The sequence below is a fragment of the Microtus ochrogaster genome, chromosome 10, assembly GCF_000317375.1.
Source record: "Microtus ochrogaster isolate Prairie Vole_2 chromosome 10, MicOch1.0, whole genome shotgun sequence".
NCBI lineage: Eukaryota > Metazoa > Chordata > Mammalia > Rodentia > Cricetidae > Microtus > Microtus ochrogaster.
The window spans coordinates 44,038,659-44,051,875 of NC_022016.1; the positions used below are offsets into that span (position 1 = coordinate 44,038,659).

At 54.3% G+C, this 13,217-nt stretch overlaps 1 protein-coding gene across 1 annotated transcript in view; it reads left to right on the forward strand.

The window, feature by feature from the left end:
- Positions 1–3,751: 3,751 nt before the first annotated feature.
- LOC101987966 (protein-arginine deiminase type-1) overlaps positions 3,752–13,217 on the forward strand; it is a 30,588-nt gene continuing 21,122 nt past the window's right edge. Inside the window, exon 1 of the mRNA XM_005353375.1 lies at positions 3,752–3,843. Coding sequence (XP_005353432.1) covers positions 3,752–3,843 — 92 coding nt within the window. The remainder of the gene's footprint in view (positions 3,844–13,217) is intronic.

The window sequence follows — 13,217 nt, forward strand, 5'->3', positions numbered from 1 at the left end:
TATCGGGGGTTTTGTTCTCAGGGAACAGCAACTGTGGTCAGCCTAGGCAGGCTGTGTCCCTGGGCCACAGTAGCCACCCAGCCCTGTCACCTCACCTCTGACCACTCCTCTCATTTGAGCAGGCTGCCTGACCCCAGAAAGGTGTCTCGGGAGAGAATTCTGATCTAGTTCCACACATGGGGAGCTGGGGCCCTAGAGGGGGCAGGAATCATAGTCTCTGAACTCAGCCGCAGCCTGGGACTTACTAAGAGTATGTGTGTCTATGTGTATATGTATGTGTGTATGCATATATGTATGTGTGTATATGTGTGCATGTGTATATGTATATGTGTGTATATGTTTGTATGTGTATATGTATGTGTGTATGTGTATATGTATATGTGTGTATATGTGTGTATGTGTATATGTATGTGTGTATGCGTATATGTATGTGTGTATATGTGTGTATGTGTATATGTGTGTGTATATGTGTGTGTATGTGTATTATGTGTGCATGTCTCTGTTTATGTGCAGATGTGTATATGTATATGTGTGTATGTGTCTGTGGTATTGTTTTTCCATCTTTTTCCCAGGTCATTTGTACAGTCCAGCCTCCCTTGAACATCCCCCTCATATAATGCTCCCCACCCCTTTTGTTCCTCATCCTCCTTGCTCATTGCCTGGCTGTCACTGTGTGTACAGCTCCCATGCTGTCTGAGCCCCACAAGGACAGGATCTTGTCGGTGGGCTCCCTGTTGTATCCCAGCACAAAGAAAAATGATCAGCTTCCACAAAGCTAGTGAAGCAGAGGGACACTGATGTCAGAGCCCTGCCCAGCTGCCATATCCCCGGCTTGTGCGTGGGGCATGCTGGAAGAATCTTTCAGTTCCCAGGACAGCTGTCCCCAGCATAGCATTGTCTTTTCAGCTGCCCCAGCCAGGGCAGGAACTGTGAGCTGAATATTTCACCGGTGGAGGAAGTGGTAAAGTCACCCAGCTCCCACCCCCGCTGCTCCCAGGTCTGACCCATCAAACTTGGAGTCTCAAGTTCAAAGAGACCACAGCCTGGACGTGTAGGATGTGACTTTGTGGGTTGTGGGTAGGGCAGGGGCCTGGGCAGGTCATGGTGTCTCCCAGGAAATGGTCTCAGGTAGAAGAAAAGTAAGGGAGGTAAGGAGGGTTCAGAGTCCCCAGAGGGGGCTGAAGAGGAGGTACTTGGGCTTCCTCCAACGAGAGAATAAAGACAGCTCTTGCTATTTTCTAAACCGGCGCAAATGACTGTTCACATTGTTCACAAAGCCTATGTGAACAACATGGGAAAGTACACAGAAGGAGCGAAGGACCTAATGCTCCCCTGGCAGGGACCTGTGGATGCTCAGGAGCCTGGGTAGAGGCGAGGAGGCCCATGTGCAGAAACCGGCCTTGGAAGTGTGTCTTAGCTCTGGCCTCGGTTCCTACCCCTGTAAAATAGAGGTGTATCCTACGATACCCCCGCCCATTCCTCCACAGCCCTCCTTGTCTCTCTTCTTTCCCTTCAAGCCTGAGAGTGACCCCTTGGAGAAGCCAGGTCCTACTGGCCCCTGCCCTCCCCACACTGGCTAAGAGCACAGCCAGGCCACGGGTCTTCAGGCTTGATAGGAACTTGTCACCTGGAATTGTTGGGAATGTTGGAGGAGCGAATATGTAGAAGAGTCTTCCAAACTGCCTGGCGCAGGGTGAGGTTGGGTCTGTGATGACTAGTATGGCAGACCTCATTGCCATCAGCACTGCCATTGTCCCCGTCATGTCATTACCATGGTCTTCTTACGGAAGGCTTCTTATAATCAGCTTCCTCCTCCCGTGTCTCTCCTCTTCCGTCCGTTTGTCTTTCCATCGTCCATCTGTCCACTCCTTCCTTTGTTCATCTATCCAGTCTATCCATCAGTCCCTCCGTTCGTCCATCCAGACTTCCTCAGTGAAAGCCTGTGCACTGTGGGGGAGCTCACTTGACATCCCTTACTCTGTTTCATGGGAAATGGGTATGTTTCTACCGCTGGATAGGTTTAGACAAAATGACTGGGGTCCTGGTTCTTCTGGTTTGGGGAAAAAGTGGTGGAGAGGCCACTTCTGAAGAGCTGCTTTTCTGGATTCTGTATCTGGGGAGAAAACTGAGGCTTAGCCTTGATGTCTATAGGTAAAATGAAGTTTTTTTTTTTTTTTAAGACAGGTTTCTCTGTGTAGCCCTGGCTGTCCTGGAACTCACTCTGCAGATCAGGTTGGCCTCAAATTCAGATATTTGCCTGCCTCTGCCTCCTAAGTGCTGGGATTAGAGGCATGCGCCACCACCACCCAGCTAAACAGATCCCAAGTACCACATAAAACTGGGTGTCACTGCAGTGAATGCCGGCAATGACAGCAGGAGGATCGAGAGTTCAAGGTCATCCTGAGCTGTGTAGTGAGTTTGAGGCTGGCCTTTCAGCAACAAAGGAGAGGAAAAAAAGTCAAATTAGAAAGCCATTTCAATTGTCTCTGTGTCTGTGCTTGTGATTGTCTCTCTCTCATACACACAGTTACACATACATGATCAGAAGAACATACGTGAAAATTAACAAACGCATTCTGTGTAACTTTTATCTTCTTGACGTTTCCCTACAGGTCGTCTTCATCTTCAGAGCAGTAAATTTCCTTGAATAAGAAAACAATATTGGGGATGGTGCATCAGCAGGTTTGTGTAGACCATAGTCACGTGACACTGCCTCTGGTCCTAGCTTTGCTTATGGGAAGGCTGGGTAAGATCCTGAGAAAACCTCCATCCTCCACGGTCACATGGGGACAATTCAGACCCTCCTCATGGGGCCACTGTGGAAACGAAGTCATGGAAGTGAAGCTAGGGGTAGTGGCTAACACTTTGAAGCCCTGGTCAAGTCCCCACCCCTGTGGCTGGTCAAGGGTGCTCACCATTGATTTGTGCCCCCTGATTTCTGGGCACCAGGGCATCGCCTCATTGGGTGGTGTGTAGGTCAGGTGGAACTGGGGGCAGACGTCTCTGCCACCCACTAGCAATGTTCTAGAGACCCGAGCGGCCACCAGCATGTCTTTTAGCCCAGGATAACTCTCTCCCACCAGCACATCTTTTAGCTCAGGATAACTCTCTCCCACTGCCCTGACCTCTCACCCCATAGGTTCCCTGTGACAGCGGCTGTTAGACACAAGGGCTAAACAAAGTCATGTAGAGCGTACTCAAGTGACCCTGTCCCCTCAGTGGCTCTGAGTGCCATGGCTGGGATTTGAACCATGCAATGCTCATCCACTGAGCTGACCCTGAAGACTAGCTTGCCACACATAGGAGACAGGATCTACAAATTGCTTAGCTGGTGCTTCGCTTGGAGCCCTCAGAAAGGCTAACACAGTGTGGGTTCAGGCACGAGAGCCTAAAAATGAGATGACTAGACCCCCTGAATTTCCTGGTGGCAGCTGAACCCAGCTGTTCCCAGGGCCCCTTCCCACCCCACAGAGAGCTTCAGACACCTCCCTCCCAGCCTCCTAGATTGACAGCCCATGACTTAGGTGACTGGGCGTGGTGTCAGGAGGTGGGGACCAGGCTCAGGCAGGCTCCCCAGGTTGCAGGGTGAAATTAAAAGGGAGGAGAGAGAGCACCAACCCATTAGAACACACGCTCCTGCCCGGCAGCCAGGTGTCCCCAAGAAGAGCTGGGGAGCCGGGGAGGCAGCCGGGGCTTGTGGCTGCTGGGCACCTGAGCTAGCCCAAACAGAAGGCTGGGAGCTGGGCACAGGATGGCCCCACAGAGAGCTGTGCAGCTATCTCTGAAGAAGCCCACTCATGCCATGTGTGTGGTAGGCGTGGAGACGCTGGTGAATGTCTACAGGTAAGAGCTGGGGCACTCTCCTGTGCTTTGGTGGGGGATCCCCAGGCCAAAGAATATGCAGGAGGGTGTAGGCAGGATGATGTTTCGACACCAGAGAAGGTGGAGCTGGCTCCAGAGCTTGGGAGGGAAGGGAACAGGGTCTACCCAGGTGCTCTGGGGTCGGAACACTGGGTCCAGTCCCTGGACGAGGGTAGCCTCAGAAGATTACTCTGCATCTTGGGACCAAGCTCTGTCTGGGTTCTACATGCCAGTCTTCAAGTGGAGTTTCAGAAGGAGCTGGGGCTCTAAGCCAGGGAAGAGGGTTGGGTCTCCCTCCCTCCCTCCGTGTCTTGCAAATTTTCCACCTCTCTGTGGTTAGGGGTGTGCATGTGACATCTTGACCCTTGGAGGCCAGCCAGGGACAACCAGAGTGACTAGGATTAGGAGGGAGTGGCCAAGGGATAACTCAATGACTTAATTTAAGAAATGATCCTGGAGCACCGCCTGGGACTCGGGCTGGCAAGAGATGATGGTGGTGACGATGATGACTGTCGCAGTGGCCTTGATGGTGGTTCTGATAGTGGCAATAGAGACATCTGAATAGGACAGCCCTGACATCGGTTCCCCCACTGACCCAAGTCTTCCCTGTCCTGGCTCTGTTTAGACAGGGATGCAGGGACCCAGTACAGCCTCAGCTCTTTGTCTGGTTGCTGGGGAAGGTGGTTATGGTGACATCTGGGGCCTCTGGAGCTCTAGGTGCCTTCCAAAGGGTGCTGAGGGCTGGGAGTTCCCAGTGCACCATCTGAATTCAGATCACCGTTGGGACTCAGTCCCTGGGCTTGCCCAGCCAGGCGGGTGAAGCAATTCAGTTACCTGAATTCCACTGATGCCTTGTCTAACTGTCCCCCTCTCTAGTAGTGTTGTGGAACCCAGGTGACAGGAATGCGGAGGGATAAGCAGGAACGCGTGACTATCTGCTGCTTGGGACCAGAGCTCGAGCTGGTCTTGTCAGATCTATATGCCTAGGAGGATCATATCTACTCCTGTCTGTTTAGCATAGGATTCTAGATTTCATGAATAGAGTCCACTGAGTGGAGCTGGGGGAGGGAGAGGGAAAGGAAAGAGACAGAGATAGGGAACATTTTGACACTTCCCGGGGCCTTATGCATGCTGGGCAAGTGCTCTACTTCAGAGCCAGCCCCCAGTGAATTTTTAGCGATGGCATGGGAGGGACATCCGTATCCTGCAGCCTGCAGTTTAGCTGACATTCAACTGAGACTGGCCTTGATGTACTGCATCTGGTCGTCAGGATTTGACTTTGTTGTCGGGGAAGGAGAGCCTATGGGTCCCCCTTACTTGATCCCAGACCCCTGCTCTTGTCTAGGGACAAGGTTGTTTCTAGAAGGTTCTTTCAAACCTCAGCCTGTGTTACTCTACTAAGGAACTTGGCAGGGAGCCAGGTCTGCCTTCGTCACCAGATTATCTCTACCGTGTGTGCCAAACTCGGACTGGGTGCGCTGGGCCCCCTGAAACTCAGTGTGGAGGATGTGTGATCAGCTAGCGCATCCTGATCCTGTTGGTCCCTGGCTGTGCGACCTTGGGCATGCCACTGCTCTTCTGTGAGCCTGCCTCTGCCCCTGAGAGTCAATGGGAACCCCATCATGGCTTGGGGGTAACTGAGGCGTGCATATGGAGAACCCTTTCCATTGTAGGTGCCTGGCAGGCTGTGCCGGCTGTGGGCACCCCTGTGTCTGTTCTTCCGAAGGCTCCTCAGAGGTGAGAGGGGACAAAGTAGGATATGTGGTGGGAACACCAAGCCTTTGGCATCCTTCAGGATGACAGACCCAGATAAGAGCAGAGGAAGCCGTCTTGGCTGTGGAGTCCCTTGGCTGGCTCTAGGAGGGATTGATGTGTCTGTCACTCTGCATCCCGAGTAGTGACCAGCATCACGGCTACCCAGAGTTTACGGGGTAGCACAGGAGTCATCCCTGAGGAGGGCTCTCCTGCCCAGAAATCAGTGGCAGTGGGGAAAGGTGCCTAGGATGGGCAAGCCAGTGGGTCTTCCAGGAGCCTGAGGCTCCCCCAGGGGCTGATTGGGAGCCGGGTCACACTTGATGATGAATGATGAACTTGGGGCTCCCCACCCCTTTGCTTGGTGACTAGCTCCAGCCGGGGCCTAGAACTGGTCTTGCTTGCTGATAAGCCAGGGGAAGGCCCCCCAAGTGGTTGGCGTGTCAGTCCCTGAGCTGCCCGGAGTGTGAGCCTCCAGGTGACGGCGCTTAAGGTGACATCAGCGGAAGTGATTCATTCCCCAGGGGCTGCATGGCCTGGCTATTTGGAAAAATGTTCTGATGTGTGGTTCATTGTGTACCAAGGGGTAACCAGACTCAGCAGGTGCTGTGGACCCCCCCATTGGGCTATCTCAGCACCATTGCCCCAGTTTCCTCATGGGTTATCTCAGTACTTGAGGCCTATGCCCCAGCAGGCGGTGACTCCCATCCCCAATAGGCCACGTCAGCACCCTGACCTCCTCACTCCAATGGGCAGCTTCAACACTCTCTCCTACCTTTCAGCAAAGCCGAATAGGGTCTTCCAGTCCTATAGCTCTGGGGTTTGGGATGCAGGAGTATGAAGCCACAGGGAGGACCATGCCTGAGCATCTCCTGGGCCTCCTGAATGCCAAACCAGCAATGCCCTGCAGTGTGTCTGGCCGGCTGTGTCCAGTGCCGTGTAGATCAGTGCTCTCAGAACTCACCGGGGCATGGGCAAGCTGGGCCGGGCTGCCAGGGAAGTAATTACAGGATTGATGGGATCCTAATTCAAGGGACTGACAGGTTGTAGGCGCCACTGGGACCAGGCAGGGCTCTCTCTCGCTCTCTCACTGCTCCAGCCTGTCCTTGTACCTACAGAAAGAAGGGTGCCCTTATTTGGAGGTCACATCCAAATGCTTACATTGTTCCTGGACTCTATGAGACCACAGAGAGGAGGCCCTATTCGGGTTTCATGGTGGCCTGAGAGCCATCGGTTGCGGGACAGCGAGTGGACTGTGGGCAGCTCACAGCAGTGCTGGCCTCAGGCAGGATGAGGGGACACACTTGTCCTTCCACCACTCGGGAGGCTGAGGCAGGAGGACTGCGAGTCCAAGCACAGCCTGGGCCACCAAGTGAGACCCTGTCTCAAAAGTGAAAAGAGACCTGGTGTGTAGCTTGGTGGTAGAGTGCTTGCCAAGTGTGCAGGAGCACCTGGGTCAAATCCTCAACTGTCAAAACGGAAAACCTGGTACTGGTATTGGTCTCAGAGGTCCGTTCCCTCTGTTCCAGACACAGTTCCTCGGAACCAGCTGCCACCTACCATGCTGAGCTGGCTGGGGATCCAGCCCTCCAGCACCCTCGGACGGTGCTGAGCTAGCTGGGGATCCAGCCCTCCGGCACCCTCGGACGGTGCTGAGCTAGCTGGGGATCCAGCCCTCCAGCACCCGCAGGCCTCTTCTTTCTGTCACTTGGATCCTGGTGTGTGACTTGTTCCTTGGGTCCTCTCCTCCTGGGTTCTTAGCAGCTTCACATTCTGCTTTCTCTGGTTCTGCTTTCTCGTCCCTGGACCTGGGCGGGGTCAGGGTCTCTTGGGGCTGAGGGTCAGGGTGACGGGCCGGGCCGTGGCCAGCCAGGTCCAGTGCTTGCTGTTCTGAGCAGTGTGGACCTGGAGGGGGTTGACCACCTAGGTGTGGATGCCTCCCTACCCTCAGGATGCATTCATTTGATGAGTGTGCCCCCTGCCTTCACTGTGGCCCTGCCTCCCAGGATGTGTGGGGTGGGGACATGCCACTCTGGATAAGGACCCTGGACATCTGGAGGGGGCAGGGATGGAACCCAGCCTCAAGTGGAAAAGGCCAGGATTCCAAGGCACCCAGGCCTCGGACAGGCACTGAGAAAGCTGGATCTTGTGGACAGGGGCACAAACCTGGCCTCCGTGTCTGGGCCTCCACGTGCACCCTGGGCACCAGAGCATGACCCCAGCATTCTCTGTTAGAGTTCAAGGTCACTTATAACCCTACTAGCAAGTGCTTCCAACAAGCCCTTGGGGCCAGACATCTGACCAAACTTCCTGGCTTAGGTCTTGGGCATAGAGTTGTTCAGGCTGGACAGAAGATAGGTCACGACTTCCCAAGGACAGTAGGCATGCTGTGAGCCAAGTGGGTCACCAAAGCTCTTTACATGGGTAAGTGTGGACCCAATCTCTGGTCTTAGTGAGGAGAGAGTAGGGCTAGATCTCCCTTCCCCCACCCCGCCAATACTCACCTGGGTGCACTATATAGGAAGAAGCACCCAGAGGTGGCCAATTGGGTGACTTCTCAGAACAGAATAGCTGAGGGGTCATACTGGTCCTTGCAGGCTGTGTGACCTTGGGCCCGTCACTTAACCCCTCTGAGCTTGCTTTCTCTCAGGCTAGCTAGGTGGGGGTGATGTCACCTATTGTGTGCCCTAGAGTCGGCATCCCTCGTCCTCCCACTGTGCTAGTGAGGAATTTCATCACCCACAGGCCTCAGATCTGCTTTGGAGAGAGGAACATGACTCATTGCACTGACTCCCAATCAGGACCCTTTCTCTCGGGGTGCTTTGGTCCCAGGCTCTAGTCTTCCTCTGCTTCAAAGAATAAGAGTGACAGCTGCCACCTGGACCCCTGTACCCACTGTGGGGAGACCTGCCTGTCTCCGGCCTTCCTCCTGGGCTGGCTGGGCAGCCGGCACTGAGCAACGCCAGGACGTAGCAAGGTGCTCCTGAGCTACTGATCGCTATCTCTGGGAAGGAGAGGTCACAGACACACCCAATATGGTGTACACCTTAAGAAAATGTGTCCGCATGGTGCTGGCCCAGCCATGACCCTTCATGACTCCTGCGCTGCAAACGGCTAAAGGGGAACGGAGGGGGAAAGCCAAGGTTGGCTGGTGCCCCCTCCACCTGGTTGAAGAGCCCCCTGCTATCTCCCCTGCCCCCTGCCCCATCACTCAGCACACACTCTCAACTGCTCTGCTGAGCTCTGGGGCATTGAGTCCATCTGACTTGTGCCTGCTGAGGGGAACTCACTGAGAGACAGTGTGCAGGATGTTTGTTCTTGTTCCTAAACGTGCATTGCATGGTGTGTGTGGTGTGGTGTGTGTGTGCTCTGTATGTGTGCTGTGTGCGTGGGGGGGGCGTGTGTGTGTGGTGTGGTGTGTATGATGTGTGTGTGCTGTGTGTGCATGTGATGTGTGTGCTGTGTGTGTTGTGTGCATATACGTGGTGTGTGTGTGTAGCCTTCCCACGACCTCCCATGTGATCTGCCCTCAGCAGGACATGCCCCCGTCACATGCTCCTTATGATATCAGCCCACGTGAGAGATGGGGAATAAGTGTGTGGCTCCCTGCTGTATGACCTGAGAAAAGTTACCTCACCTCTCTGAGACAATGTTGTCATCTCTTAAACAGAGAAAGAAACGCCCACCTGAGAGGGTTGTGGGGAAGCAAAGAGGTCAAGAGTATGACAAACTAAGCTAAATTAGGAGCTCGGAGCCCGCCCCCTCCACACCTCCGGCAGTCCAGGCAGATGGCCCCAGCAGGCAGGCAGGTATACACCTTGACTGAGTGGGCAGACTGGGGAAGGCTGGGGCTCAGCATCATCTTGCACTCCCTCTTGCTGCTGCTCTCTAAGGACTCTCTAGGTTCTGATGGCCTCCACCTCCTCCGGTTTGGGTGGCCCTCCTCCTGGCACCAGGCAGGAGACTCTCCAGGACAAATCAGGCTGGCACCCCTGCTTTCCAGCATACGGGCAGACCTGAAGACATCCCAAGCATTGCAGGCTGCAGAGGAAAAGGGGGGCAGTGGTGCTAAGCCAGGGCAGGTGGCACAGACCAAGAGTGACGGCGGCAGCCACCAAACATAGCACAGCTTTTTACAGCATCGCCAGAATCCTCGCCAGACCAGGAGGTGGCTCTGTAAATGTGCCCATTTTATGGAGGAGAAAAACCAAGGCAGAGTGGGTCAGGGACCAGAGGTCACACTCTGTGGAGGCTTTGGGAGAGTTCTCAGGCTGACGATGGACACGGAGATGAAGATGGTGGCTTGGGTTGGAGAACAACAGCCGAAGTGATCATGGCCCCTGCTCTAACTTGTTTCTATTGCTGTGATGTAGACCGTGACTAAAGAAACATGGGGAGGAAAGGGTTTATTTGCCACGGCCTAGCAAAAGGAACTGTTCTTTAATCACTGGGGAGAGTGTGAGGAACCAACCTCCATCTGCTAGCCAAGGCCACACTCCCTCACTGCGGGAAGGCAGGGCAAGAACTCAAGGCAGGACCCTGCAGGCAGGAGCTGGTGCAGAGGCCCTGGAGGAGTGCTGCTTACTGGCTCTCTCTCCATGACTTGTTCAGTCTGCTTCTTTAAAGTACCCAGGACCACCAGCCCAGGGATGGCATTGCCCAAAGTAGTCTAGCCCCCTTATCAATCAATAGTCAAGAAAACGCCCCCACACACTTGTCTGCAGGACAATCTCATGTGGGCATTTTCTGAATTGAAGTCCCCTCTTCCCAAATCGCCATCACTGTGTCAAGTACACTGACTAGTACAGCCCCTTCGGCTCCTCCCCATTACGTTTGAGATGGGGTTTCACTATGTAACCCCAGCTGGCCTGGAGCTGGCTATGTAGACCAAGCTGGCCTTAAATTCACAGAGATCCTCCTGCCTCTGCCTCTCCAGTGCTGGGATTAGGGGAATGCACCATGCTAGTACTGCCCCTTCATTTTAGAGAGGAGGCTTCCATTGACTGTGAGTCTAGGGGCTTACCAGAACTTCACACTGTTGGGAGCTTCCCAGCAAGATACCCTGCAGAGGCAGCATGAGAGGCATTGGGTGGCATGGTAATGTATACCAGAAGCGGATCCAACTGTGGATTTCCTGGGCTTACCCCAGCTCCCACACACGCCTGTCCCTTAACTCATGGCCCACCCACACGACCCATAGTGCCAGTCCAATGCCTGAGGCTCTAGGAGGAGTAGGGCCAGGATGCCAAGGGAATGAGAAGCTGAGGACACACAGCACCCTCCTGGCAAAACCCGCTTCTCTCGGGCACCACAAGAAATAGCCATGACTCTACTGCCACCCTGGGACTTTGCAGGTACCTGCTACTGGCATAGACAGGGTGAGGGTGGCCAGAGCCTTGAAGGGAGCAGAATCGGGCTGGACAGGCTCCTCCATGCCCCAGGGAAGGGCTCTGCAGGTTTGCTCTGCCTATGGCTGCCTCTCAAGGGAAGCCATAACTGGTCCCTACCTGTGAGGGTGGCCAGACAGGGATGTGGCACCTTTACACCTGTGACAAAGCAGGGAGCGTGGCAGGAGACAGGCAGGCATGGTGCCGGAGCAGTAGCTGAGTGCTTCCATCTGCTCCACTAGAGGAAGACAGAGAGAGAGAGAGAGAGCGCGCTAACTGGTAAAGGCCTGGATTTTTGACGAGATCGGGCGCGTTCAGGGTGGTATGGCCGTAGACAGGCCTGGATTTTTGAAACCTCCAAACCCACCCCAGGGTGATTCACCTCCTTCAAGGCCACGCCCCCTAATTCTTCCACCAACTGGGGATCAAGCATTCAAATATCCGACCCTATGGGGTCGTTCAAACCACCACACTTTCCAGCACTGACTCTGAGGTTGCTGACTGAGAGGGGAGGTGCTAGGTACACACACACCTGCATTTCACACACATCTCAAGCCACAGTCAGGTCACCCATCAGATTCAATGGCAATAGCATTATTGATGAGATAAGGATCAATCTGGGACAGACGCTACTGCCTGTTCAATTCTGGTATGAGCTGCTCCCACGGCCAGCTACCGCGAGAAGGGGGTTCTACACACTTTATTCAGCGCTTACCAATAAGGAGTAACACACAGTGTAGCAACTGTAGGATACACCTTTTTTTATGCTAATAAGTCTTATAATAAGTGTGTTTGCAAATATGCGCCCCTAAAGCCTGTTAAACCTGGGGCTGGGGCTGGGGCAGCAAAGGACGCATCGGTGAGGCTGGATGGAGGGAAAGCGAGCAGAGACTGGGGCCTTGCAGCCAGTTAGGAGTTTCAAGCAAGAGGAGAAAGGGTTCTGAGTCTGGGGTTGGAGTGACGCTGGTGGCCTGGGTAGGGAGGAAAGCTGAGGGGTGTTCCACAGACCGTGGGTACCTGACAGCCTGGTGACAGTGGAGGGAGCAATGACCATCAAAATGGATGATGTTTGGAGTGTACATGAGCTGGATATGAGGGAGAAGGGAAGAGGGTGTAAATGACACCCCTGGCACAAGCCAGGGACAGGCTTGGGTGGGGTTAAGAGACAGGTGTGATAAGTACAGGTGATGGGCAGGTGCCCTGCCCCGGGGAGAAGGGGAAGGTGGCAATAGGAGAGAGAGAGGGAGAGAGAGAGAGTTCAACAGTCAGGCAGTGTCAGAGGTCATTTTCAAGGTCAGCAGCCCCAGATCCAGAGGATCCCTTGTCTCCAGCACAGTTCAGGAACTGAGTGAAGAACTGGCCTTGGCAGTTAAGCCAGGCAGTTGGCAGAGGGAAAGCTCGGCCAAAAATGTCCGAGGACCAAAGCTTCAAAAGCTGAGAGGGTCAGGTCAGGGGATTGAGGCCTGGTGTGGGAGTGTCGGGATTCAGCAGTGGTCCCATGGGTGCTGACAGGGCAATTCACAGCCGTTGGTCCTTAGTAATGACAGTGTGTGGGGCCTGCTACAGAGATGCCTGAGGCCGGATGGAGGCAGCTGCATTGGAAGCCTTGGGTCAGGAGCTGGTGCCATTGCTAAATAAAACTGGGGAAAGGCAGACTGCAGAGTGCTGGGAGCTGGTACCCTCTAGGGGCAGGGGCAGAGGGACAGCCAGCAGGCAGTGAGGGAGGGGGCCTTGTGCATGCTGGTGACTGAATAATTCATTTCAAGGGCTGGAGGATCTGGAAGTCAAGGCCATCCTTAGTTATTTAGAGCTCAAGGCTATGGGATGACAGGGAGGAGCAAAGACCAGCTGGGGCCCAAGCTGTGTGGGCAGAATGGCCATAATCATGGGGATAAGGCTGCAGGAGGACTTGACCACTGCGGTGGTCGATGGGACTCTAAATCAAATGCTCATGACACCTGGAAAAAGTGGAGAGGATGGGACATGTGCAGTTTCCATAGCAATGGGAGTGCAGTGAGTCAGGGGTGGCCTGTGGTGCTCTGGAGACCCTTCCCCTCTGCTTCTGCCTCATCAGTGGGGCTGTGGGGAGCCCTAGGGTGTGACCGGAGGAATTGTGGCCATCATCACGCTTGTCAATGAAGACAGTTACTTGGCAGGGACAGGGTGACTAAGAAGAGGCTGTGGGAGGGTTTTCCCCGGAGGTGTACATGGATGGAT